This window comes from Rissa tridactyla, chromosome 1 (genome assembly GCF_028500815.1).
Source record: "Rissa tridactyla isolate bRisTri1 chromosome 1, bRisTri1.patW.cur.20221130, whole genome shotgun sequence".
Lineage (NCBI taxonomy): Eukaryota > Metazoa > Chordata > Aves > Charadriiformes > Laridae > Rissa > Rissa tridactyla.
Window position 1 is genome coordinate 111,043,179 of NC_071466.1, and position 26,456 is coordinate 111,069,634.

The 26,456-nt window shown below is 37.7% G+C and overlaps 1 protein-coding gene across 4 annotated transcripts in view; it reads right to left on the minus strand.

The window, feature by feature from the left end:
* The window catches only part of USP25 (ubiquitin specific peptidase 25), a 96,500-nt gene that overhangs the window by 12,102 nt on the left and 57,942 nt on the right, over positions 1–26,456 (minus strand). For 2 of the 4 annotated variants that reach the window (XM_054202450.1, XM_054202479.1), the window contains 14 exons: positions 24,757–24,894; positions 23,791–23,867; positions 23,210–23,283; positions 21,568–21,716; positions 17,582–17,709; positions 16,711–16,806; positions 16,256–16,417; positions 14,489–14,697; positions 13,690–13,760; positions 9,862–10,090; positions 8,324–8,521; positions 6,694–6,833; positions 3,862–3,975; positions 1,890–1,985 (listed from right to left, as the gene is read on the minus strand). In XM_054202450.1, the coding sequence (XP_054058425.1) occupies positions 1,890–1,985; positions 3,862–3,975; positions 6,694–6,833; positions 8,324–8,521; positions 9,862–10,090; positions 13,690–13,760; positions 14,489–14,697; positions 16,256–16,417; positions 16,711–16,806; positions 17,582–17,709; positions 21,568–21,716; positions 23,210–23,283; positions 23,791–23,867; positions 24,757–24,894 (1,881 nt within the window). The remainder of the gene's footprint in view (positions 1–1,889; positions 1,986–3,861; positions 3,976–6,693; positions 6,834–8,323; positions 8,522–9,861; positions 10,091–13,689; positions 13,761–14,488; positions 14,698–16,255; positions 16,418–16,710; positions 16,807–17,581; positions 17,710–21,567; positions 21,717–23,209; positions 23,284–23,790; positions 23,868–24,756; positions 24,895–26,456) is intronic. The other 2 variants (XM_054202461.1, XM_054202469.1) reach the window with 2 other exon arrangements.

Genomic DNA, 26,456 nt, shown 5'->3' on the forward strand with positions numbered 1-26,456 from the left:
TCAATAAATATCTTAATGGGTTTGTATCAGTCATGTCTCAGGCCTGAGATCTAAGAGAGGAGTGGAACCCTGGCAGTAACAGTGACCCTCGTTAAACGGGTTTTACCTGGGTGATACTAAAAACAAAGACATGATAGAAAAAAACTCCAGCTTTCTGCAAACACTCATTTTATAAAAAACAAACACATAAGTGTATAACAATATTAAAAAATATCATAGAAGGTTTTACAGTAAGTTCATGGAGTGACATGAGATTTCATCTGATATGTTTCAAAATACAAATTTTGTTACTAAGTAGGACCGCTTCATCTACATTCATATTAATGTATTCCTCAAAAAATGAAGCATGTTCCACGTCTTTTCTAAGTTATTGCAAACATGATTCAGCAGAAAAATGAGTTGGGAAACTTTCTACTCTCCAACAATTTAGTGTCAGAACACTTTCTCACTCAAAGACAAATTCTGTCCCCCGTGAAGTGAAAATGTTTAAGCATTCAAAATTAAAGACCTAAAAACATTTCAACCGAGCATTGCTTTGATAACACCAAAGCACTAAATATAATTTTATTTTTAACTGCATTTCTGTTTTAAAGTTACCAAAACACCCTTCATATTCAAAAAATAAATTTTCTGGTAAAGAGTTTGACTTGATCAAATGAGCATTTTTTTCAACTTAAAAAAAAAAAATAAAAGAGATTGACATCTTTCCATTAAGTAATAAATTTGGGAAAAAAAACCCAACACCAAAAACCACCCCCACAAAACCAGAAACAAAACAAAAAAAGAAAATATAACCAGTCCAGCACTGAGTCCTAAACAAAACCTGTTTCACTAGACAGAGGCTACAGCAGGTGTCTCGGCATTCCCCGAGGGCAGGCAGGGCTTAGAGAGACAGCCCTGCCAACAAGTGCTGTGCTCATAACACTTCTCTAGGTATCCATTACAAAAACCCACAAAAACAGACAAACACACGCACCCATAAGATTTCAATTTCCTTACCATGGGGCTACAGAATGTTTTGGAGGTGGCAGTGTTGGTGGGGGGGTTGGTTGGTTGGTTGTTGTTTGGTTGGGGGGGTGGGGGGGTGGTGTTTCTTTTGGTTTTGACAATTTCGTCTGGTGCAACTACACCACACTGATTAAAAAGAAAACAGACTGCTACTCAATGACAAGCAAGAAACTTCTTTCCTCCTTCCAAATCACATTTGAGAGGATTTTACATCACGCCAAAGTAACTCCCTTTCTAATACCCTGAAAATTCAAAAGATCATGAGCTAAAAATGCTCACAAGTTTGTGTATTTAAGAAGAATAACACATTTTTAAATGTGGTATCATTGTGAAGACTAATAACCACAAAAAGCTTAATGTCTAATTCCCAGTAGTAAAACACTGCGTAAATAAATAGTATTGACATCCATGCGGTTACACAAAAGAAAGTAATTTAGATTTACTAAAAATCTTTTAAGGAGTACAAAACAAGAACATCTCTTTGAAATAAACAGGAAAAGACTGAACATTCACGTCCCTGGGTGAAAAAACTGATGTCCCAAACAGTCTAGTAAAGACTTGTTTTTTGTTAAGGGGGGGGGGGGGGGGAAATGCATATTCTTATTGATTACACATATAGGTTTCATGTTACTTGCTACTACTATTACAAAGCTAAAATACAGAAAGGTATATAAGCTACGGATATCAAGGCAGTGTACTGATGAATCCACAGGAAAATAGCTGTCTGTTTTTCAAGTGAGAAATATCTAAATGGAGGACTGCTATCACAGAGGACTACGTATGAGCACTTCAACAGTCTCAATATGCATCAAAGGGTGGAGGGAGGAGGCATATCTAACAAGAAAAGTCAGAGGAGAAAAAGTTGAAAATGTTAGTTGTACCTTAAAGAACCCTGCTTCTGGCCCACACCTGTCATAAACATTCCTGGCTTTACCTATAGCCATGATAATACCTTGCATGTTCGGGGTCAGCATGACCTGCCACAAGGGATTTAAGGTAAAAGTTTTGAATGATTAATATTTTAATGACCAAATTCAATATGCTTTTAGTCTCATGCAAGATAAAAAACAACTTAATGCATGCATACATTGAAACGGCACATTTCAATACAGATCTGGTGCGCATATTCTGCAAATCAGTCATGGCATGTGTGTATATTTTTACTTTAACAACATACGATTAAAGGAAGCTTACAAAAAAAAAGAAAATTGAAGAACTGTGTCAAATACAATTTAAAAATTACATGGTCCAAACTTCCCAGGAAAGGAACATGCATCGTTCAGCATTAGTATCCATCAGAAACTGCATACTGAATGAGTGCTACCCCATGGACACCAAAGGATTAAAAAAAAAAAAAAAAAAAAAAAGATGTTTCAAATAGAAAAATCACCCAATCACACTTTATACATACTATACTGAAAACATAGTAAACTACACTGCCTTTTATATGTATTTCAACATCAAAACAAGGGACCCATTGCTGCAAATGCAATTGGTCCCTGAAGCATTTGCAGACAAATGCTTAAAAATCAAACCCAAAACATTTAACAAACACAAAGCTGAACGTAAGACACACATCTCAGAGCTATTCACAGCAGTTATATACCACCAATTTGATACATGTAGGTTACTCGGAAAGGCCTTTGCCCTTTGTTATCTGTGAGCAAAGAAAAACACTCCCTCTCTCCCTGCCCAAGGTAGAGCTGGCTCAGCAACTGGCACAGCAACAACAGCGGGCCCTTAAGGACAGAAGGTGAAGAACCCTGAAATCTCTGGAGGAGTTTCCCCACACATAAGAACAATATTAAAAAGAAAGCAAATACAGGGAAATAGGGAAGAAAGTTATCATCCTGTAAAAAGACAATGGCATGAGTACAACAGTGAAAAAGTGGGGGAAAAAAACAACCCAAAAGCAGGTCATTAGGTGAGGTTAAATCCTCACGTCTCTAAAAGGAAACTACACATGTGTGAGAAGCCAAACTCAGTGTGACAATGGCAACTAAATCACTTTATTCTCTACCCCCTACTCCTAGTTAAAACTGATCACAATTACATATCTCAAATATCTACTTGCCTGGGGAAGCAAAAGCTCCCCGTAGCCCACCAAGAACACGTGCTCAGACACCTGAGATTATGGGGCTGCACCAACACGAACCCAAACCAAACCAAAGATGGAGTAAGCAGGGCAGTTTGATGACCTGGCAGTATTGCTTTCTGCTGCTAAAACAGGGCAGCAGAAAATAATGCCTCTTAGGATAAAATGAGCCTCTCGTCTGTTCCTCAAGTAGTACCAGGAACACACGCCACACTGGGTCTGAAGGGGGAAAAAAGCAATTATTTTTTTATTAAGCTTTGGAAGAGTCAGCTCCACCAGCTATATCAGTTTCGGGTTATTTCCATGGATAATTTAATCCCTGAAGTCTGAAGAGCTTAACCTTGCAAAATAAGGGATCGGACTTGAACATCAGCTTTATTGGACTGACAAGAAAGCACAGACATTAAGAAAATCACCCACTGTCCTGTCACTTTTTCATTAATGTAGTAGACCGCAGTCTGTCACCAGCATTTCAAAGGCTTTCTGGCCTAACACAAACACTCAACTTCCACAGCTAAGAAGACAAATATACCTCCAGTGTAAATGGTACATGCAAAGCGTGCCCAATTAGAGTAGCTAGTGCTTTCCTTTCATATTTCATTACAAAGTAAGACATTGTTAAGGTTACAAATGGCTAAGCATTTAGTTTTGCAGAAATCTGTTAGGTGTCACAATGTGCAAACATGCCAAAAATTCTCATCAGGCAGCACGAGAAAGCACCAAGGAGGAGCGGTGCACACAATTGCAATCAAATGTACCTCATCGTCATAACCCCCCTCCTCTGACTCAATCACAAAAGTCCCTACATCAGGAATCGCCACCTCTACAACTCGCTGGTTAGGAGCTGGTTGAGCTGGGGCATTATCAGAGCTCTGCAGAAGAAAACCATTATCAGTACGTAATGGGGGGAAGGGAGGGATAAAAAAATAGTCAGAATAAAAAAAGATAAAATTACAGAGACACGCAAACTGACAGGCTCATGAAGTAAAACTCTGCGCACTGCTGAAGTTCTGAAAATACTTATAAATATCACATATTCTCTAATTCCTTACAGTTCCTTAATTTTAAGTAGCACATTTTAAAATTAAGACATTGTTATTAACAGGATTTCATTTGTCCTTTATTCGCTATTTACATCTTTACATGTTAGTATGCCAGTATTGCAACTCTAACATCCATTACAAATTTAAGGCAGTTGTTTAAGGATGAGTCTCTGAACCACCTCTTTACATACATTCCTGAAAAAAATTACTAAATATAACTATCTGATGAATTCATACTAAGGGACGGCAACAAGCCAAAGGCTAATATTTCCTGATGCTCTGGGAAAAACAAAACAAAACAAAAAAGCCTCTAGCAATTAAGATATTTAAAAGAATATTTAAAGGTGCACTACATTCAACGTGTTTCTTCTTTTTAGAGAAGTAATTAAGACAGAAAATCAGGGCAAGATTATGTTAGTCACTGAAATTCTTGATACGCAAGAGTAAGTTTTAAACGGAGACAAACCTCAGCTCCTATGGTCTATCATTGTTTAACAGCCAGTTTACAACATTTGCAGAACTCAAACCTTGACTCTAATCTAAGCAATCACAGAGTGCCATGCCACTTGTTCTGCAACTATTACGATAGTCTCACTTTTAACCAAGATTCCAGAAACAGACATAGTATCTATTTATACCCAGCCCTGTATAAATACAAAGGAAGACTGTGCAGATGGTAGAAAAAAGTACAAAAAGGGCAAAAAATGGACACAAATGATAATGTGGTGACTAACCTACAGTCCCGTTTGTTACATGTCCTGATGTGGCTTTCCTTCTTTTAAAATGCCAAACAAAAAACGGAGGAAAGGAATATATGCCTGCATGTCAGAATGCGTATGGAAGTAGAATAATTAAAAAGCATGCTGATACACTGAGAAAGAGGCACAATTCTGCTTAAGTTAAATTTGGGTATGCAGAGAGTAACTTTTAAACATTAACAGAGTACCTTCAGATTAGCTAGAAATTGGCTTTAGATTCTAACAGCTGAAATACATTTGTTTCTAAGTAGAAGAGTTTGCATGGTTTGAGGTTTTGTGTTTATTTTTAAAGAGCCATCCACCTTGTTGCAGAACAATGCGCAGTGAAAATATTGGAATAAGATGACCTGTATCTCCCTCATTAAGCTATCGTGATGTTCCCCCTGTGGGTCCTCAACCAGTCTTGTAAAGTCCTAATGCTGATCACCGTACAAAGTAAAACACTTAATCCATGGAATCAAGTCTGTAAGACACTTCCACATCCCACCAGGAGGGATGCCCCCAGACCCTAGAAAGAGGACAGCATCACGCAAGACGTTTTATCACGGGTTTGATATCTTCATAGCTACCCCTTCAGCTGGAGGTAACTCATATTAACAGGCTCCCCCTAAGCTGTTCTGTGTTCTGGGAACTCAAAGTCAGATATGCAGTAGCCTAATGCATTAGAGGTAGAGCATCTTTTTGTCCAGGGTTAGATTAATTTCCCTGTGTTGGCTTTGATTTCAGTTTAGCAGAGAAAGCATGCTTCTCTGCTCTCCTGACACCACAGGAGAGAGGGATGGAAAACACATCAAGTGTAAGAGTCAAGAAGTCAGGTCATTTTCAAAGGCTCTAAAAGGACTTTCCTGTAGTCCCTGAAGATATCTAGCGCTAGACTGCTTTTGTTTATGGAGTATTCATACCTGAACTTAGGAAGCATGCTTCAAATTTTGCACAGATCTAAATTGTCCATACCTCTAGTGGTTACTAGAGACGCCTAAGGAAGCTATACTGTACATTTTGTATGTTTTATCCTTATGGATACAGTTCCAAGACTGATGCATGTATTGCTTTAAAGGCACTTGATTCTGTGGCAAATACATTGGGTTTTTTATCTATATACTTATAGGGAAACAAAAAAATATTTGCTGAAAGAAAAAAAAACCTGTTAAATATTAGTTTCATTAATAACTCATGAAGTAGTTAATTTCCAATTCCTCTTAGTATTTGTTGTATGAAGTGAAAATAAAATCATCCAACACTAACTGTTATAACCATTTTAAGTTAATATTTGCATCTGATGAATCACAGACAATAATTTTCATCAAGTTATGAAGTTGCATTAAACTTCATATTTTTGAATTTTTGAAAGCTACTTGAACTTCCCTAGGTCTTTTGAGGGAACTTAATTATAATCTTATCTTTCTCAGATAAAAACCTGAATGTTTAAAGCAATATTTCTCAAGTCTTTTACATGGGATGTCAATGTTTACTTCTCAAAAAATAAATGGAACCATCTAACATTCTGATAAGATGGTGGACACAAACATATGACTGTCATTTGAACAATATAAGCTGTACTCTTGACAAGTACTTTAATCACATAGAGGGCATTTATCTTAGTATTTGCTACTATACCCATGACTGTTACACACACTTTTTGGATGGACTTTAGTGTTGGACAGTCCCTGAGGAAATAGCAATTTTCAGTTCAGTTTACACACACACACCCCCTTTTATCAGCTATTATATCATTTCAACTTGCAAAATAAAAGCAAAAGAAGTATTTCAAGCTTCAAAATATTCTCACCGTATCCATTATAGCTTCTGGGCCTCTATCTTCTTGTTCAGCTAAAGCTTTATTGATTGCTTGTACAGAATCTTCTTTTAAGTGCTTTGAAAGATCAGTTCTTGATGGCTGCTCTAAATATTCTGGTTCTCCTGCTTGAACTTAGTGACAGAAATAAAATAACAATTTTTTGTGTTAACATAAGCATGAATTTTAAATCAATTGGTTCTATTTGGATGACTGTCTCACTCATAGATAAGGTAACCCACACAGGAAGTACAGGGTAGGTCACACCATTCACAAATATAACTTTACACGAGTCTGCGTCTTAGGGTCATTTTGAACACTTTCATATAAATGGACCCATGATTTTATACTAGGAACAACAGATCCGTCCTATCTATAGGCTCATTAAGGCTCTTGAATGACGAGTTTTCATCAATCATATAGTTGATAACTGAGAACAAAGATGTGATTCTACTTGGACTTTCTGTGGGATACAGACCTGATCTACAGAATGGCCTACAGCCGATTAAGGACCTGATGTATTTTTACTTTGCAAAATAATCAACACATTATATCTTTTGATTTAAGGGAAATCTGAAAGTCTCCCCACTTGAGGATAATAAAATTGCTAATCAATAGTGTCTTACATTCCTTACACGATGAAAGCAAGTTTTGGCAAACAAATAAAATATTCATTTAGTACTTTCCATTACTAACAAGAGAACTAAAACCATTCTCAAAGTGTCTGTGAAATCAAAATGTATAGAAGATGAAGTCACGCTCCATAGAGTTTGCAAAAAGAGAAATGTCATTAAATCGCTGCTCTTTTTACATTCAGTTTCTAGTCGCAGATAGTTATGAGAAATATATGCTCAGTCTTAATGACTCAAAGGCAACATCGAGAACATCTGGACAGCAGTCTCACTACACAAATCCATCTTGTCATCTTTCATATTATGTACACACAGCATTCTGCAATGGAGCAAAAGGTGGATATAACCTAAAACCTGACAGGTTTTCCTGTGTCAACACAGGCGTATGTTTTATAGTCAGATTGCCAGTGGTCTTTATTAGCTAGGCTCCTAACAGCATTGGCCTCACTGTTGCTGCTCAGAACCTTTTCCACAGTTTCAACACCCTTGTTTTAAATAATAATTTCTTAAGTGGGCCGTACTATTGCTAACTCTATTCAGTGCATCACACCAAATAAATTACTCTTCAGATCTAAATTCTGTCTTAATTCAAAATTAAAAGGTAGGTCTTCTACTCAGTCACTCTGAACAGAAAAACATACATCACTTATGGACTAATAAATTCTCAAAACAGACTAGTAAGACCTGTTAATTACTTATCTTAAAAGGCCAAAGTTTCTACAGAAAAAAACCTAATTAATTTAGTATAAGTTAAGCACAACTGGGAGGGAAAAGGCAGAAGAACCAAAAAAAATTTGTTTTTCTTCAAGTAAAAAATAAAATGCAAAAAACCTATCAGACAAAACTTTAAGTGTAGTTACCTTGGCCAAGTAACTAGTTTTAATTCGAGATTACACAAATGGACTTTTTATTCCTTTCTTAAACTGCAAAACAATATATACAAAACCTAGTGAAAGGTCTACTCCTTTCACAAACAGGTAGAAGAAGCTCACCTGGAGCAGGTGAGGGTGCTGGTGCCCTGGGTATCTGAGATAACAACTTCTCCTGCTGTGCTTTCTGAGCGAGTTCTGCATCCCATTCTTCGAGTTCTTTTTCAAAACGTTTATTGTCTTCCTTGACGTAATCCCTTAGATCAGAAGGTAGCGTGTCCATTCCAACAAGGATCTGTCCCGTTTCTTTGTTAAACTCTTCTGCGGTAACATGAAATATACATTTCAGAAAAAGAAAGAATAGGGAAAAAGTATGTTTAGCAGATTTCTTGAAGAAAATTACTGGAAACATACATGTCAGCAGCAAACTCAAAAACTATATTACTTTTAACTGGTTTTATTATCTGTTGGGCACTCCTCTGCTACTGAGACCTATATCTAATGCTCTTGCAATCTTTGGATTATATGTTCTTCAGCACCTTCAGATCATTGCCATTTTGAAAGATGAGCCTTTTGGGTTATAAGGACTATGATTGTAAACATTCAAGGAAAAAAGTCACAAAAAAATCCGCCATAGCTTGATTGCATTAACTGCCACATGGAGCTGGACGCAACTCAACTTCCCAGCAGAAAAGGGGAAGGAGAGCAGGCCTACAGCGATTTGGAAAGTTAACTGATAAGAACACGAGCTACATGTAGTAACCTTCCTTTTTGCTTTGAGAATGGTCTCTGCAAGAGCATCCTAGATCCTGGGGAATCAATCAGCTGTAATTGTTCCCCAGCAAGCAGGCCTCAGACTTAATTAGAGTGGCACAGCCACCCTACAGGGCCCATAAACCCTATGGCTGCAAGTCCACTACTAATCTGGCAATCTAGAAATGTCAAGGTTAATACCAGTTCTTATTTAAAAACCAAACAAATGCACACTCTAGCTTTCTGCCCTATGAAAAAACAGCAACATTAAAGTTTTTCACCACTTGTTATTGATTGTCCAGCCATTTTCACAGTCAGCTGCCTAGTCACAGTTATAAGGCCCTACAGAACTCATGCTAAGGGATCTTTGCCCTCTCTCCAAGCCTTATCGTTAAATACTACTACATGACCTGAAAAAAAAAATTCCAAATCCATGTATTACTTTGGGTTAATGTGTGGTTGGTAGAGCTAAGTTATTTACGTTTCAATATACTGCATAAAGCTTCAAGTTTCCATGCTCCTTTAAAGTTCATAAAAAAAAGCTTCACAAAGATTTTAATGTCAAGAGGGTAATTTCTTTATTTCCTATTTCTGTTCTAATCTTCAGTCAGATAACACCTCCAAAATTCTGAATGTGTGATCACCTGACTGAAGTGTTTACAGATTAGCAAACTTAGTTTATTTTGCTCTCTTAATAATACTGAAACAATGGTATTCTTTATTAATCTAAAAGTTGAGCAATTGTTCCACCCACATAAACAATCTGACTAGCGGTTATGAGCATAAATAGAACTTCCAATAATTATTAAAACCATTTAAAAAATCTGGAAATCCATCTGAAAGAAGCTCTTTTTATCAATGTTATCTGTCTATTCTATATCATGCAGAAAATATATCCATAACATTACCTTGTATCAAGTATTGTTCCTTGTCATTGATATACATTAAACAATATGCACTGGCATTCCTGTAACCACCAAAAGAGTCCCGTTCCAACTCTTCCCAAGTTGACTTTGTCACAGAAATATCATTGTATTTCATCCATCTGTTCTGGTTATGGTCATAAATATATGCCCAGTAGTGTCCTGCATTAGCTTGACCTTCATGAACTAGCACAGCATGCAACCTATAAGGAACCTTAAAAAAAAAAAAAAAAAAAAAAAGACACAAAAAACCCAAAATGTCAAACTCTCCTTGCCAGCATTTAGTTTCTACTACCTGCCAGCAATAACAGCTACATTAAATAAAACTAACAAATATAAACACGATCAAAACATAACATAGAGGAAAAACAAAAAGGTAAAACTAGCAACCCACTAAGCAAAAGGACTTTAAACTATTTTACTTACCACTACTAGTTCCAAGAGATCCTAAAAACATTACTAAGTCTATAGCACAAATGTCTACTCTGCTGTCTTTACTGCCAGGCATCCTCTTTTCTTCATTCCTTAATATTCCTACTTTGCTTGTATCTACAAAAAATACCCTCAAATACATCAGCCTTGAACATCTATGATTTGCTCCAGTTCTGACCTGGTAAACTTGTCCTGAAGTCTGGAAAGGTACATGCAAATTCAAGGTAATAAACTCTGTGCTTTCTATGTGCCAGTAAAAGAGTTTATTTGAAGGAGTATCTGGCAGTCGAATACTTCCTTAAAAAAAATATTTTAAAATTCTTAGAGTAGAATAGGAACACAACTGTTTTCCAGTATTTTAAAAGTACCAGTAAAAACATTGCTAAGAGAAGGTTGACATGAAGAGGTCCTCTCCTCCTAAGGCAGAGAAGGAAGATATCAGTATCTGTGATCAATGTAAGAAGTATCCCAGGCTACATGTGTTCACCAACAAGTAAGAAGAATGGGAAACTTAGTTTCTACGTTCCTTACTTACAAGTCTTTTAAAAGCATCTTAGTGATTGGCTCATTTTAACCTGCTGAAACAGCACATGCAACATAAAAGGGAAAACTGATCTTCCCTGCTATGCACAGTATGCCTGAATGACAGCAGCTTAGCTAGGATGAAAAAACCTGAAACCTTCTTTTATTGGTGTCAGAGTCTGGACTGTAGATAAATGGTCTATTTAACATAAGGGGTACTAAACACTTGTTGCAAATATCATTTGAGCACCACAATAATTAGTAACCATAAATACGTAACTATGACTTGAGAAACTCCTTGAAATTATTTTTAACCTGATCATTCTCTTCCAGGTTATATGCAAGTGGTGGAGATTTTGCAACCCCCCTTGAACTGTAAAGCTGACTGGCTGTACAGCAGCTGGAATCAAACAGACTGTCATTCTGGAGACCAAACTGTGCTGTAAGTCTCCCAAACACAAGAAATAGACACAGGAGAAATCCTAGCAAGTCCTTAAATCTGAATGCTCTGGGGTTAACGTCTGTTATCAAACCAGTGTGAAAGCCTTCTTAAAATGATTGCAAGTACATGCAAATGCACATAAATATATGCAGATCCTGATTAAAAAAAAAAGTCTCTTTGACAATAAAATTTCCTCACCCTAAAACAGGGCATTAAGATCTCAGGTGAATTTCAATCATTTTACTTAAAACCATGCTAACTGGGTCAGCTTGAAGGCCTCTACCCTTTGACTCCAGCTCTGGAGGACCGTCCGTCAGTCATCCACGCTGAGCTTCCAGGAAGGTTCCCCACAGAGATCTGCGACTGAAGGACAGGCGAGTTCACTGTGAAGAGGCATCTCTTGCAATAAGCCACTATATCAACAGCAATTAATAGTACAGGCCAACACAACAAGTAAATAGTTGGCATTAAGCTTCTTAGCTTACACTTATTAATGAAACAGAAATGGAGCTTCACCACCCTCATCACATGTGGCTACAGAACAGATATATCAAAGCTGATATATCAAAGATGAATTCCCACAGCAAGTTCACAGAGGGAGGGAAATACTCAAATAAGCAGCTGATGAAATCCATTCAGGAGGACGAGACAAAATAAGAAATTCAGGAATGTATTTCATATGACAATTTGACAAGGGTTTTATGGACAACTGTAGTTTCCTTGGAATCAAAGGGGACACGAGAAGAAGATTAAGAGCCTCTTAAATAGTCCAAACACTAGGAAGCATCCTGCAAATATAAAACATTTTCCTTAAAAAGTTTTATGTGCTCAGACCTTATCAACTCACAAGAGAAAAGCTTTCAGTCCTACAATTGTATCCTTCAGAGAAAAAGATCAATACTGTGAAACTGCTCCCAGAGAATGGGGCAATACTAAGCTATCCAATCGCCCAGATGCAGAGGTAGGTGGGGGGAAAGTAGACAGCTATATGCACCTGCCTCCTTCCTATTGTGCCAAAATACCCATAGGGACAAAACCAGCTGAGCTGCAGAAGGGCAGCCTTCGCTTCCAGCCTGTGATCTGAGATGGGTTCAGTACTTGTTTCCTAGCAATCACTTAACACACACCCCACTATTTTCAGGCGTGGCACAGGAACCCCCTCTACAAATCTATATACCATCTTCCCCCTCCTCCATTTCTGGAATTCTGTTTCAAAACAAAACCAAACAAAAAAATCTAGTCTACCTTATGCAAATCTGTACTAGGACAAAGTGCTTTACTGAGTCATCTTTTTCCATTGTAATGATTGCTGACTAATGTCTTTGCCATCCAGAGGTATTTCCTCCTATAACACATAAGCCAACAAAGGTAGGCTATTTGGATGTGAGATCACCAAATTACTTCATTTTACCGTTAGATGATATGTAGCCTATAGCCTTCCGGTAATAACACAAGTATTAAGGAAAAAAATTGCCTGCCAGTACAAGCTTAAAGAAAGCCATCTAGGCAAGTCTGCCTGAAATCCTCAACATCAGAGTTCAGCTGCCAGGAACTATTACAAGCCATGTACAAAATGAAAACATACATCAAGGAAAACTATAAGCTGAACAGATCTTACTTGGAAGGAAAATAGTTCTTTTTACTAACAGAAAGTAACAGGGGAAGTAATCCTTAACCTTAAAACCTGTCAAAGTAAGCGAACATGAGTATGTGAACATAACAAATACCAGAGAAGCCACGAGTCCATAGCAAAGCATTCTAAAAATGCTGTTCAGATTACAGAGCATGAGAATCGCCCTAAAAGGCAGCTTATACTAATAGCCAAGGTTGTGACTGATACTAAATCTAGACAGAGTTTTAAAAAATCCAACAAAAAGCAAAGCAACAAAAAAAAAAAAACCCCCACTGGCATTATTAACTACAAATTAGAATCAGGAGCCTTTAATTCTTTAGCATTCATACAGAAGTTGCAATACACAATGGCAATAAGCATTGAAGTATAAAAATAATAGTTTCTTGTGTCTATTGCTTTGCCATCTTAAAGTCATCACACTACCTAGCAATATGGTCAAATCAGGGTGAGAAAAATGTTATTGTGTTATACAAAAACTGAAGTTCTGCATTCAAGTCAAAAAAATGGAGCAGAGAGAGAACATATTTCAGCTTTTCATTACCAAGTTGCTTAAACTTAAGTGTGTCATATGTTATACCTGTCTTATGTCACCTGTAAAATATTCTAACACCTGACTGGGCATAATTAAAAGGTTTGCAAAACCCACTATGACTTTCCAATGAAATTTCTCAAACCATTCTATGTAACTGTTGTATACTTGCTCTATTTTCAAGCATCTAAGAACTTTAAGAGAAGTGACAAAAAGAATCTATTTTGAATTATCTCATGCAGAAATTGTACTTACTTGGACCATTGTTTTGTCAGAGTACATCAATTCAATTGTCCGATGTATTCTAGATATACTCTCTTGTAAGTCTAAAAGAAAAATAAAAAAAAGAAGCTCTCTTACATGAGGCTGCATAATTGCACATGGCTACATCTTTATTTTTTCCCATTAAAGGCTCAAACAAGGATAAGTTTCACATTTGGTGCATCTGTTTATCTGCCTACATGCCAAACACTAAGCCTTCTCGGATGATAAAGCAGAGTGATTTGTGACATGCCACTGCTCATTTCCTAGAATTCAACCAAGCCCACCCTTGCTGGAACAACTGCTTCCCTTGTTTCCCTCGGAGCAACAGAGCAGACCGTGAGCTCTACCCACTCCAAAAAGCCTTTGCTCAGAAATTTGCTGAATTTTCCCTCCAAGAAGGGGCCACTCCACCCGAACTCCCCCACAGAGCGCCAAGTCACAGCATGGGCCCAGCCACTATCACACTGACAGCTCAAACACATCTGCAGAGACCTTCTTCAGCGTGGATCCTACCTCTACTTCACTCCCCACTCTACTCCCCCCAACATCACGCACACGGAAACCTGGATTGAAACACCCGTGTATGCTACACTCAACGCCCAATTTGCATCTTCAGTTTGTATACCTCCAGTCTAATACAATCTCTAACTGAATTCTCTTCCTATGTGCTAGAGGTAAGTTTGGAAACATGAAACAAGCACCTCAGCAAACACGTGGTCATTACGGCCATTTCCCCCACTTCCAGAAACCCTTTCCAAGGGCAAATGCGTTCTCCAGCTCATGGCATTACCTCTAGTGTCGTTCTCTACTTCAGTCCTCCAGCGATGTAAACAGCCTTCTAGGACAGACAGCTCTTCCTCAGTGATGTGCCTTGGCGCCGGATGCATTGGCAGATCAGGAGGAATTCGTGATTGTGTGAATGGTTTATGTATTACTGATCTTTGTACAGGAGATGTGCTTGGAACATCTGAAGATGAAGGTCCCTGCTGCTCTATTGTGCTGCATTCATTCAAAACATGAAATACAAAAATTGAATCACCACATATACAAACTAAAAGCTATACCATAAAAATAAGTTTTTAGTCTGAAAACAGAAATTTTAAAGATAACTTCCTACAGTGCAATCCAGGAAAGATACTTACAATATCAATATGGAATTAGTATCTAAATCCTGAAAACTTTGCGGTGTACTACAAGTTCGCACAATAACAACTCTGGCTGCCATTACCAAAGATAAAGGAATCGGAATCGGATAGGTCAAGCCACAGTTTGCTTTACTCAAAATGCTATTCAACACTTTCAAATAAGATGATACAAGTAATCACTTTGAAACATTTATGCCAAACTGCAGAATGAAAAATCGCAGCAGCTTGTCTTATGGACCATTGACCATAAAATCCAATAAATACAAGTTCACTGTTTAATAAGTTCTTCACGTGTCTTATGCCTAGCAGACTTTCTTTTTCTGATTGCCTATCTACAACTTATGTTAACTGAACAGCAACGATAAAGGGATCTCTGGTATTTATGGCACACTCTAAATTTAGCACCAAACCATCTAAACTTGTTCCAAACAAGTCTTGTAACTCAAACAACTAAGCGACCAGCTCAGGAGAATTCTACAAGAGCAGCAGAATAATAAAAATGAGAACCTATTACAGATTTTTCTCTTCTGTATTTTAAAACTCAGACTTTTAGGTTCCTGACAACTCGCTAAGAAGTGTAAGCTGCAAAGCAGAAAAGGAGCTTAATTCCCAGGAAAAAATTAACAGATAAATTGTACACCAGAAACCATGAAGCTCTGCAGCACATACATGCTGCCCAAATTCAGATTCTTAAACAACACACTTGGGAAGCAGTGACCTCACCAGATATTGTGTCTATTTGGAATTGTGCTTTGTTTGAGAATGGTAATTTCCCACCTAAAGACATTTTTGCAAGCACATGAGACAAACCCAGATTATTAACGTTTTGGTTTATTTATTTAAGTCTGTCGTGCTGCAATATACTTCTAGGAAGAGCGCAGAAACTTTACGCTATACCCCTTAGGAGATGCCCAGTTGTATTCATCTGGTGAACGAAGCAGTTAAATTTCCTCCACTCTCTCTCAGGGGCTGGGTTTGCACTGAGGGGATGGTTATGTTGTTACAGTCCAAGGCCAAAGACATACAGCAAAACAAGCTGCCACTACTGGTTAATACTTTATACTTTTTTTCATATGCAAAGTTATATCATCTTCTTCAAACGAGGTTCTTGACTCTACTACCTTTGGTTCTTTCAAATCCCTCGAGATTACTCCTGTGATGACACTGTCTCTTAAATGTATGGGCAGTACATGGTTATAGTCATTTTACCTGGTTTGTTCACATTAACATATTACTGATGCATCCCTTATTCTCCCTTGGTTTTCCTAATGTTGGTTACACAAACTGGCCGGTTATCCTCAATAAACAGCAAGCTGTCTGGGGCAAGGTAATCTCTTTTCAGGATTGGGCACACAACACAGTAAGGTACCAGACTGGGCTCTCCCCCTGGGAGAGCGGGAGGCAGCCCTTACCTGGGTGAGGTCTGGGCCGGCAGCGTGCCACTGGCAGGGGCACTAGCACCCAGGTCATCGACAGGAGACGTGCACACCGGCTTGCTGGAGGCGAACTCCAAGGCGTACTGCAGGACATCTACCAAGGGGAATCGTTTAGGACCAGAACCATAGCTTAAATATCTGTTAACCACAAAACGTATTAATGCCATGACTCACATATACAAAAAAAGAAAAAAAAAAGGATTTTTTTTCTGGTTGACTGCAATTAAATAAAGCAAGCCTTTCCTAGCACGTTTCATGCATCAGAACTACTGTGCTTATACACAGTTTCCACGCAAAATGGTAAAAGAGAGGAGATACAGCAGGGAAATTTAGAGCAAATAACTACACACAAAGTGCGTAGTTGAAAGGACTTATTCTATGTAGCCCATAGTATTATTTGCATTTACACTGGGAACAGTTATCTATAGTACCGTTCTAATCTCTGCTGTAAAACCGTGAGGTACTCTTTGAGTCTCTTGATTTCATCCCGTTTAATTCTTGTTATTTCTCTGTTTTTGTGCATATACCTGTAAAACATGAAAGTTAGAGAAGGATGTCAGACCATAGTATTCCAACCCTGAAACCGACGTCTGTACCCATCAGCCATGCCGTTTAGCATGGCTAAATAAATAAATAACCCTCTTTAGAACCTTGTTTTACCTACAACACGTTAAGCAGTAAATCAGAACTGAGAAGAAAACAGTAATCCTATTAAGCCTCCCCTTTCACAGCTTTCAGAAGATACTTTATCCCTACTGTCAAAAGCTCTGTTCTCATATAAAAGTGTACAAACACATACTAGAAAGCTTCTAAATTAAGTGGTTTAAGAAGCAACCGCGTAATAATACTCCTGTTTCGTTGCTTAGGCTTACAAATAACATTCAGCATTAACTGAAAGCCAAGTATTTCACCTGTACATATGAACAGCATGCACTGTATGGGCATGCTGCTGAGAGTCCTCTTCAATCCATGCAGTCTATCTGGAATACCATGAAATACCTGACTACTCACCCTCTTTCCCAAACGGGCTCATAAACATTGTGATTTTTCAGAGTATTTTGCCTACCTAGTAATAAATTAAAGACTGAAGTGTAAGCAGGTTTTGGAACAAAGTAGCAGCAGGTCTTAAATTGTTATCTATGTGGATTTTCTGAAACGGATGAAACCCATGAAAATTAACTTGTCCAGCTAGAACAGAAACTTACTGTGATTTAAGCGAGTACAAGATGCACCAGCAACTCTACCCAACTCATGAGATTTGATTCATATTCATAGGACTTCATGGATAATATTATACTGTACCTGTCCAGATACAAAATTGGAGGAAATTCTAATTTGTTGTGTATCTTCTCTGGTCTCCCCAAAGCCTGATTAAACTCAAATCTTGATAGCTCAAAAGTTAAGACAGGAGGAAGCTCAGTGAACCAGTGCTGAACAAAAGAAAAACAGAAAACCCCACAATGAATGCCTTCCAATGGCAGAACTTTAGTAATAACGTTACAATACCTGCAGACTGACAGTATGGGAGAAACTGGTTTTAGAGAGTGGATCGGCATAAGCTTTCCAAAGTTCACATCTTTCACCTTCACTGTAAACACAGACCACTTGTCACCCATGCCGCATCAGAGCTTTTCAACTCATCTATCGCTACCTGCGATAAAGTGGAACAGGCAGGAAGGCTCCTTCCTTTCATGTGTCTCGCTCGTACTAAAAGGGCCTATGCTTGAACCTATCTGCCTTGCCAACTCTCCTGTTCTCCTGTAACTCTGGAAGACCACTGAAGAGTTTTTATGCTGTATGATGTGCTCTTCCAGCTAGCTCCCTCAGACTCAAGTTTCTGACCTGGTATCAGTCAAAGTTTCTAAGGACATCCTCTGAAGCAGGATCAGCGAGTACTCTGGGCTGGGTCAGACAAGCTCTCTCAGAGCTGTAAAACTGATACTTTTCCTTGAGATCTCCTCCATGCTAACCTCTTCTGAAGTTTCTGCTCATGTCTCTAATCACTGCTAATCGTCCATGGAGCAACCCATGTTATCATCACCTTATCCCAGTTTTCTGTGAGTATTCAGTAGAGGTCTATCCTTAATCCTCATTTCTTTCCTTACATACTTCATTTCTCAACTACAAGACAAATTCAGATCCAATTCCAGCATTAGAGTTCCTTTTTTGTCTCCACTCTGCAACATAAAAACACAGTCTATCAACATTTTGTCTATCAACATATGTTTTTGATGTCTAACCATCAACTCGAGCTTCCCCGATTGTTGCAGACACCGTTGCCACACATTTCTGACGTCAATGCCAATAGCCCAGATGTGGCATTTGAGTCAAGGCTCGCTTCAAGTTCTCCTATCCAGCCAAATGTCTTGAATTGTCGTTTCATCCACTACCTCCAAGACAGCCTTTTCTTCCTGCGCTCATGGCTAAAATTCGGGTCTACATTCTCATCACTTCACATCTCAGTGCAACGTTTCCTCCCTTCTCCCCTTGCCTGGCCTTACCACACGTAGCCTTGTCACACTACAAGATTTCCAGGATGTTGCTGAATTTTCCTAGTTAACTGCCTTCAGCATCACTCCTTTCATCTGTTTACATGTAAAATGAGCTGCCTTCCGTTTTCTTGCCTGCATCAGCCTCCACTAAGCACCTTTTCAGTTTTAAAGGAGATAAACATGACTTCTCTCTTGCAGCAGCTTCACACAACAGTAAATTGCAGTGCTAAAGTCAGCACAGCCACACCACAACCCTTCCCCCTAAAACCCTTTTACTGCAAGACCCCCAAACCACTTATCAATGACTAAGCTGCTGATGTGCTGAAGTTCATCAAACATGATGCTGACGAACGTTATATCATTTTCCCCACACTTTTAACTCCAAGTATGTGCACTGACCTCCATCTTCTCACGAATTGGGATTTAAGTCCCTTGGGACAGGGAACGTCTCTTTGTTTTGTGTTCATACACTAGCTCGCTTGCTGACACCCTACTCCATGGCTGAGGCTTTTAGGTATTGTGATAATAATAATAATGAACAACAAGCTAAATACCCCATTAGAGGCAATGGTGGGAACAAGGAAAAAAATCAGAATGTTACTTTCAGGATAAAATGGACCTTTCAACACATGTGACTACTACATTTACATTATTACTCTCTTTAAGCTTTGATATCTACCAGCTCAGACAAATGCCACTTGAAGTCTTTGTTCAGCAGAGACAGACTTCATTAAAGCTACAAGAAATTCAGCTTTCTTCAGTACTTCCAAACCTTCCAATGCACTGTTAACATCTTTGAGGCATTATGTTTAAACATAACTACTAACAACAGCAACCACTATTAGTAAATTAATTAGTTTTAGGGAAATGCAACCAATTTACTTGGCCCTGGTAATAATGCAGATATGTTTTTCTGCACTAGGACTTAACACATTACCTTTCTTGTTTAGCCACTCTTGTCAATCTGTGATATGACTATTTCACTTCTATTTCCACATGTTAAGAAGCCAAGCTGATTAAAACCCTGACAGTTTCACAGAACTCAAAGCTTAACACTTTAGACCTGTACATGACTATCCTTCTGTTCCTCATAGTTTCCTCACAGTACAGGTTTAAAAAAAACCTCAAAAACAAAACAACCAAAAAAAATCCTGAAGTCTGACACTTCTAGTCAAGCATTTATAACTGAAATGACATTTCATGCATGAAAGCACACAGGTTTTAACTGCAAGACAACCTTCAGTCCATAAGATAAACAATCGTGCTCTTGTAGTAGGTACATACAAGATTTCACCTTGCATAAAGAAATTGAATTTTGGATTGTATCAAGAAATTTATGAAGTTATTTTTTTTCCAGTTATATTTCAGGAAACATGCTCTTTGTAAGAAGACATTTCTACAAGCACTGAAATAAAAAATAAAAATTAAGCATTCTACGAAAAGAAGCATGCATCCAGTAAGACGCATAAAGATGTTTGAAAATGCTTGTTAACATCTGATTTGGTTAAACAATACTTGATCAACAATAGCTGACCAGAAAAAGGGACTATAAAAGAGATGCTATAAAACTTTTGTTCATAGTACAAAATTGGAAATACAACTTCAGACTGAAGGATGATTTCAGTGCGCGTCACTAGGCTTAGTAACTAAATCCTGTCTGTATGTTGATATGATTAAAGGAAGCAAAATTTCATTACTACAAAAGATTGACAACAAGGAAGAAACTACACCTGAACTTTTTACTTAAGTAGAAGAAATCTCCCAAGATTTCACACCTTTAAAATAACCATGGTGAAACACGAACAACAGCGTAAAGAGAAAGTAGCTCAGTCTTTACATGCAATGGGGATTCCCGTATTTCCACATCAATAACCTGGGGGTTATTAGAGGTATTATACAATACCCGACATTGTATCTGTGTGATCCTGTGGTCTGCCAGAGAGAAATGCTGGGCATATACATGCATGCCAGCAATAAAAGGGGACATTTCAGAGCATACCCTCTTAGTTCTACAACCATCATCGGTCCAACTACCTCTTTTCCTTAACCTGTGACTTCTGCGCAAGAAATCTCATTTATCACCTCATCCCAACACCATAGGCTGCATATCCCACTTCTTAGTGGGGCTCCATCTGAATCCCTCCACCCATGCTTCCAGCATGCTCTGGCACTTGGCAGCCTCCTGCTCTTGCAAGAGCTCTCCTGGGAGGAATAGCAGCCCATAGAGCAAGTATTGCCAGCCCCCGGCCCACCACCGTGAGAGAAGAGGAGGAGAATTGCCCACTGTAGAGTGCAAAGAGGAGGATGCTGGAAAACATCAGTAAAAATGGGAGAGGGGAAGAAAGCTAGGATGCTGAGGAATTACAAGCCAAAAGCACAGAACAGCAACAACAATGCTCTGAAGCAATAGTCAAACACAGAGCTCATAGTTGCTGTTTACAGTATGGCACAGGGCAGCAAGTCAGTCAGAGCTACCACAGGACATTACACCCATGACCTCTCTGGAGATCAAATAGCAGCAACAGGTGGGAACCAGCCTCTGCCAAATCACTGTAAGCACTTAATTTTGCCAGCTTTTAATAAGCATGAACTTCACATTTTATGAAAAATACAAAACTATGACACTCTGGATACTCCAAAAAGAGACACACACCCCCTGAATTAACAATCCAATTACACCAGATGTCAGAACCTGCACAGCAGCCAGTCACATAAAAACCAACCATGAATCCCCATGAAAAATAAAGAGCACTACAACAACATCCTGAAAGAAGCCCACTGGAGCATTTAACTCACCTCCTGACCAGACTTTGCGGAGTTTTCTGAATGGAGAGATTCAATTTCCCCTTCAATCATTGCAGCTTCTAGGCACTCGTGCAGATCTTTAAAGCCATTAACCTGGAGAGGATACTGGCCAAACATTTCTGTGTTTTCAAATTTTTTACCTTCACATAAGAAATTAAATAAGTTAAGGTTTCAGGAACAAACATTTACCTTTTAAAAAAACCTAACAATCCTAGGTCACCTGACGTAGTCTACTGAACAATACCCACATTTTCTTATCGATCAGTTCAGTTGTATGTATGAAAACAAGTTACCCAAAAAAGTCACTTGAACGTAATATTGAAAATTGCTGTATTTTCTTCTTCAGCTCATTTTTTATATTGCTTTTGCATCTATTGCTAATAAGCAAAACTAAAAATGACTTGGCACCACAGATGTATGGGAAGTTTTACACGTATAAATCAAAATCCTCCTCCTACAAATAGCAGCTCAGTAATACAACTCTACATTGTATCAGCAAAGTCAGTGGAATCACTGGTATGAAACAGCCCTTTGTATAAGTACATTTTGTGAAAATAAACCACAAAAGAGAACATTCATGATTGCTGTCCTGAAAACAAGACCATAATTTGGTAACACTGTATAAAGATGTAAGCTCAAACATGAGCAGAAACAAGGGTGAGAAGTGATTTCAATCTACAATTTCGATTTATTTAATCCTAAAGCCAGTAACAAGTCTTCTTACACCTGACGGTTTCGTTTCTTTAGTTTGTTTTTTACACACGTTCTCATGTTAACTGAGGAGATAAGGGATGAAAGTAGCCTAACGCAAAGGAGCTAGTAATAGCAAGGAATCTGCAGAATAGTTTTGAAATCTGGCAACAAGTCATTAGATAAGCTGTTCCAAGCCGAGGAACAACCTGGAAGCCACTTTAAAGATTATAGCTGCTTCATTCACATGCATCTCAGGAGTCATTCACTCTCAGGATGGGGGACGGAATCACCAATATTAAAAATACTTTTACAACTGCTGGCCTCCTGGAAGTAGAGAATGCTGAAATTCTGCAGATCTACTAACTATATGCAGATAAGATAAAGGGAAGCTTGTTGCACAGTCTCGTCCTCTCCAGTACTCTCTCCAGCACTCCCTTTGAGCAGGTTTCCACTGACTTGTTTTCAGCTAACTGTACTTTTAAGAGGGTGAGTTATTCATACCAGTAACTGTGCAAAATAAAATGCAGTAATTGAAATTTTAAATTTTATTAAATGAAGCAGAGAGAGTGAGAGAGACTAGCTCAATAAAATACAGTAACTTGCCTTCTGTATAACATTAGTAAGTGGCAAAAGTGCCCTGATAATAATTTCTTGCAACCATTTTTGCTCAGCAACTCACCCTAACTTCTACTGTGCTTAAGTACATACACTCAGCTCCTGAAAGTTATCAAAACAGTCTTTCTGGACCACTGCAGCTCACTACGTTTACCTTCGGTCTCATATTCTCAGGACAAACCTTTTGTCACACATTGAACACATGTTCTCCAAGTGTAGCTCCGCAGAAGTAGCCAAAATGCTACGGCTGCCTAACTCACCTGTGTACTTAGACAAGCACCGAACAGCCACAAGCACAGAAGTCTAAGTACATTCTGGTGCATACCTTCAAGTACACCTACTGCTAGAAATCGTCCATAAAATAACTCCACCATTGGGTTCTTTGGTTTCTCTCCATCCCTGAAAACAGAAAGCGTGTCAGTGGAAAAATCAAACACAAAGCTATGAACTTTTTATAAAACTATGAGTAGAATATTCTGAATTCATTATGGAAATGCAGCCTATTTTACTCAGTTACGGTTCATTAAGTTTTATACTCTCCTCTAATGACAATAGCAATGATTCACATATTTGCAATGATAAGTATATTGTGAAAATTAAGCGTTAGAAGTGCTTCATTTAGGAAAATTTATGTAAATCAGATTCAATTCGTGAGTGCCTAAATTGTACAAAACCCTTGTAAAAACTATTACCTGGAACATTCTAGAAACAATTATCTATTCAAAAAACAGTTTACAGATATTCACTTATACAAACAATAGGTATTTACTTCTGAGAATAGAAGTATATTGAACATTTTGATGAGCAAAAGAAAACCAAACAACCAAAAATCCACTTCTCACTATATGGTTGAAAAAGATGCAGCCAAGTTGGATACAGAGCTAGAAACAAAAAAAATAATCTCACCTCTCTTCTTCAGCTTTAATTTGGAAGGCATCTTCTAGCCAATCTAATAATTTGTGTGTAAATTCACTAACATCTTGCTGTTGACAAACATAAAATAATCAGTATATGTTCACGTATATAACAGAACACAATGAAGCGTCACCTTACAAGATCAGTATAGCAGTATTCCCCCCAAAAAGAGCTCCAAAATCACACTATGTCTATGACTATGCCATGATTGGGGTTTTTTTGGGTGGCTCTTAGAGCACACTAAGGCTCTGATGTTCCTCAGCCATTACACTGTCCTGTGATCCTTTTTACTGGGGCTCAGCTTTCACACCATGCTAGTCCAAAGGCATCTTATGAATCCCATTGTTCAAACCCTTTGGTATCTAACGAGTGGTGACTAATATTACTTTCATCAAGCACTAAATTCAGCATGCTGTTGTAATTGAACACCTTAGGCACATAACCTCATGTGGGAAAAATAAAGCATCTGAAGAAACAAAGTGGTTCTCAGAAAAGCAAAATATACCATGATTTAGGCAAGAATCTTGAAATATGAAAATTAGGACCCTCCAAACCAGTATGTACACAGACTAATAGTATACTATGACTGTACCAGCCCTGGATGCACTGTTAGGTCAGAGGAATAAAGCTCTTTCAAAAACCACAGACTTAGAAGCTAAACTAAACCCTAAAAGCAAGAATGTTGAACTATTAGTTAGTTTCTAAAATAATAGGAAGAAAGTATACTGAATAAAATAGACATGCTGTCTGGGATTATTTTTATTACTTTTATTAATTTTTTTGATAAAAGTGGATAGAGATCACATAATACGAGAGAAAAAACCTCAAAGACTGTGACAATTAGAAGTTTATTTTCTGTGAACATCTCAAATTTTTGTTGTCCATTTTAAGTATTTCTATTGCCAGACGACCATATGAAAACATGCTTAAGCTTGAATAAAAATACATAGAAATTACCTGTTGGGAATCATTTGATTTAAAAGCATCTTTAAGGATTTCAACCGCTCTTGATGGGTCAACATATTTTCTCTTCGAACCAACTAGAAGTGCAAACAGGTACCTCAATTCACGCATGAAAGGCAAATTCCTATGTTCCTGTATTTGAAGAAGAATAAAAAAAATATTTAACGAAGTGGTAACAAAAAAAAAAAAAAAAATCTACTTTACAGAAGTGTTACCTAATGAACTAAGCATACATCCAGCCAATCAACATAATAATTTATAAGCTTACTTGCAGTACTACAAGGTAGTGTTGCATGCCTTTTACTTGTCAGTTTTACAAAATAACGAAGTTGTCTGGGATGAAAATTACATTTCAGAAACTGAAAGCTCCCTGAAACCACACCTAGATGTGGGTGTTTGACTTGAAATGGAGATGAATGGACAAGTGGACAAGCTAAATTGCATTTAAGACAGAACTGTTCCAGAGACTTACAAAGCCTTAAGTAATATACTGCAACAATATGCACTGACTTTATTGAAATTAGTATTCCCCTATAACTCTAGCAGAATTTCTTGTGAGCCTACACACTGCCTAGTACCTTTATAAGCTTATTTTTTACTGAAGAGTAAATTTATAAGGTGTAAACAAATATTTATTTTTTTTTAATAGAAGTAAAAGAGCTATCCTGCTCTGCTTTCTACCTATTTTTTTTTTTTTTAAGTATAGTTCATGGGGAACACTGAGCTCTTTTTCAGGTTTCCAGGACAGAAGCAGAAGAAATACTTTCTGCCTGTATAATGAAAAGCAAGTTAAGTGAAACACTAATCTGTCACACCATAGATTAAACCACAGGTTACAAATGTTGTGGAGATTGGATATCACTCATACTCCTGAGTAAATAGTTGACAAATACTTGTGAAATTAGTAATATCCACTTGTATTTAGAACAAAGTATCATTCAAAGGTTAGCACAGATGTCAGATGCTGGTCAAACTTGAATTACTTGATGACACACTATTTCACATGCTCAAACACACTATTTCACATGCTTATCTAGTCACTCCTAAATCAATCCAGTATGCATAAAGCTTTTTGTACATAAAGTCTGGTTTATTTCATCTTTAAAAACTGTGTGTGGTGAATTGGAACATGTTCTGCATAATACCTAAAGAAAATACTTCTAGTCACATAAATTCCCAAGTTTTACTTGCTCCTATAGTTCATTTTGCAAAACACCTGCCAATTATAAGCAATGTTCAAATGCCACCCCAATTCAGCATTAAATGATCATAATTTAAGAATATGATCAGTCCCCCATTTACTTAAAGCACCTTATAACAACAAAACAGGGAAACAAATTATGAACGTTTTTTTCTTCTTACTATTTTCCTAAAGTGATCTATTAAAAATGAAAAGAATTTCAAGTTTTAGACAAAGATATATTTTATCAAGATGCTTCGATATCAGTGATAACTCATATGCATAATATAGATAATCAACCACAGAATACTCTAGATCTCACCTTCCTTTTGTTAAATCCGAAATACATAGGCAGTGAGTATCGCTTACCCAAATTTACATGATTATTTTGCCTGAGTTTTAAGCATACTCGTAGCTTTAGGTCAAACAACTGGCTACTGATGTCATAGGATTACTCAGAAGAAATATCTTTGTAAAGCCTAGAAAAAGTTCCCTAAAACTAGAAAAATCCTTG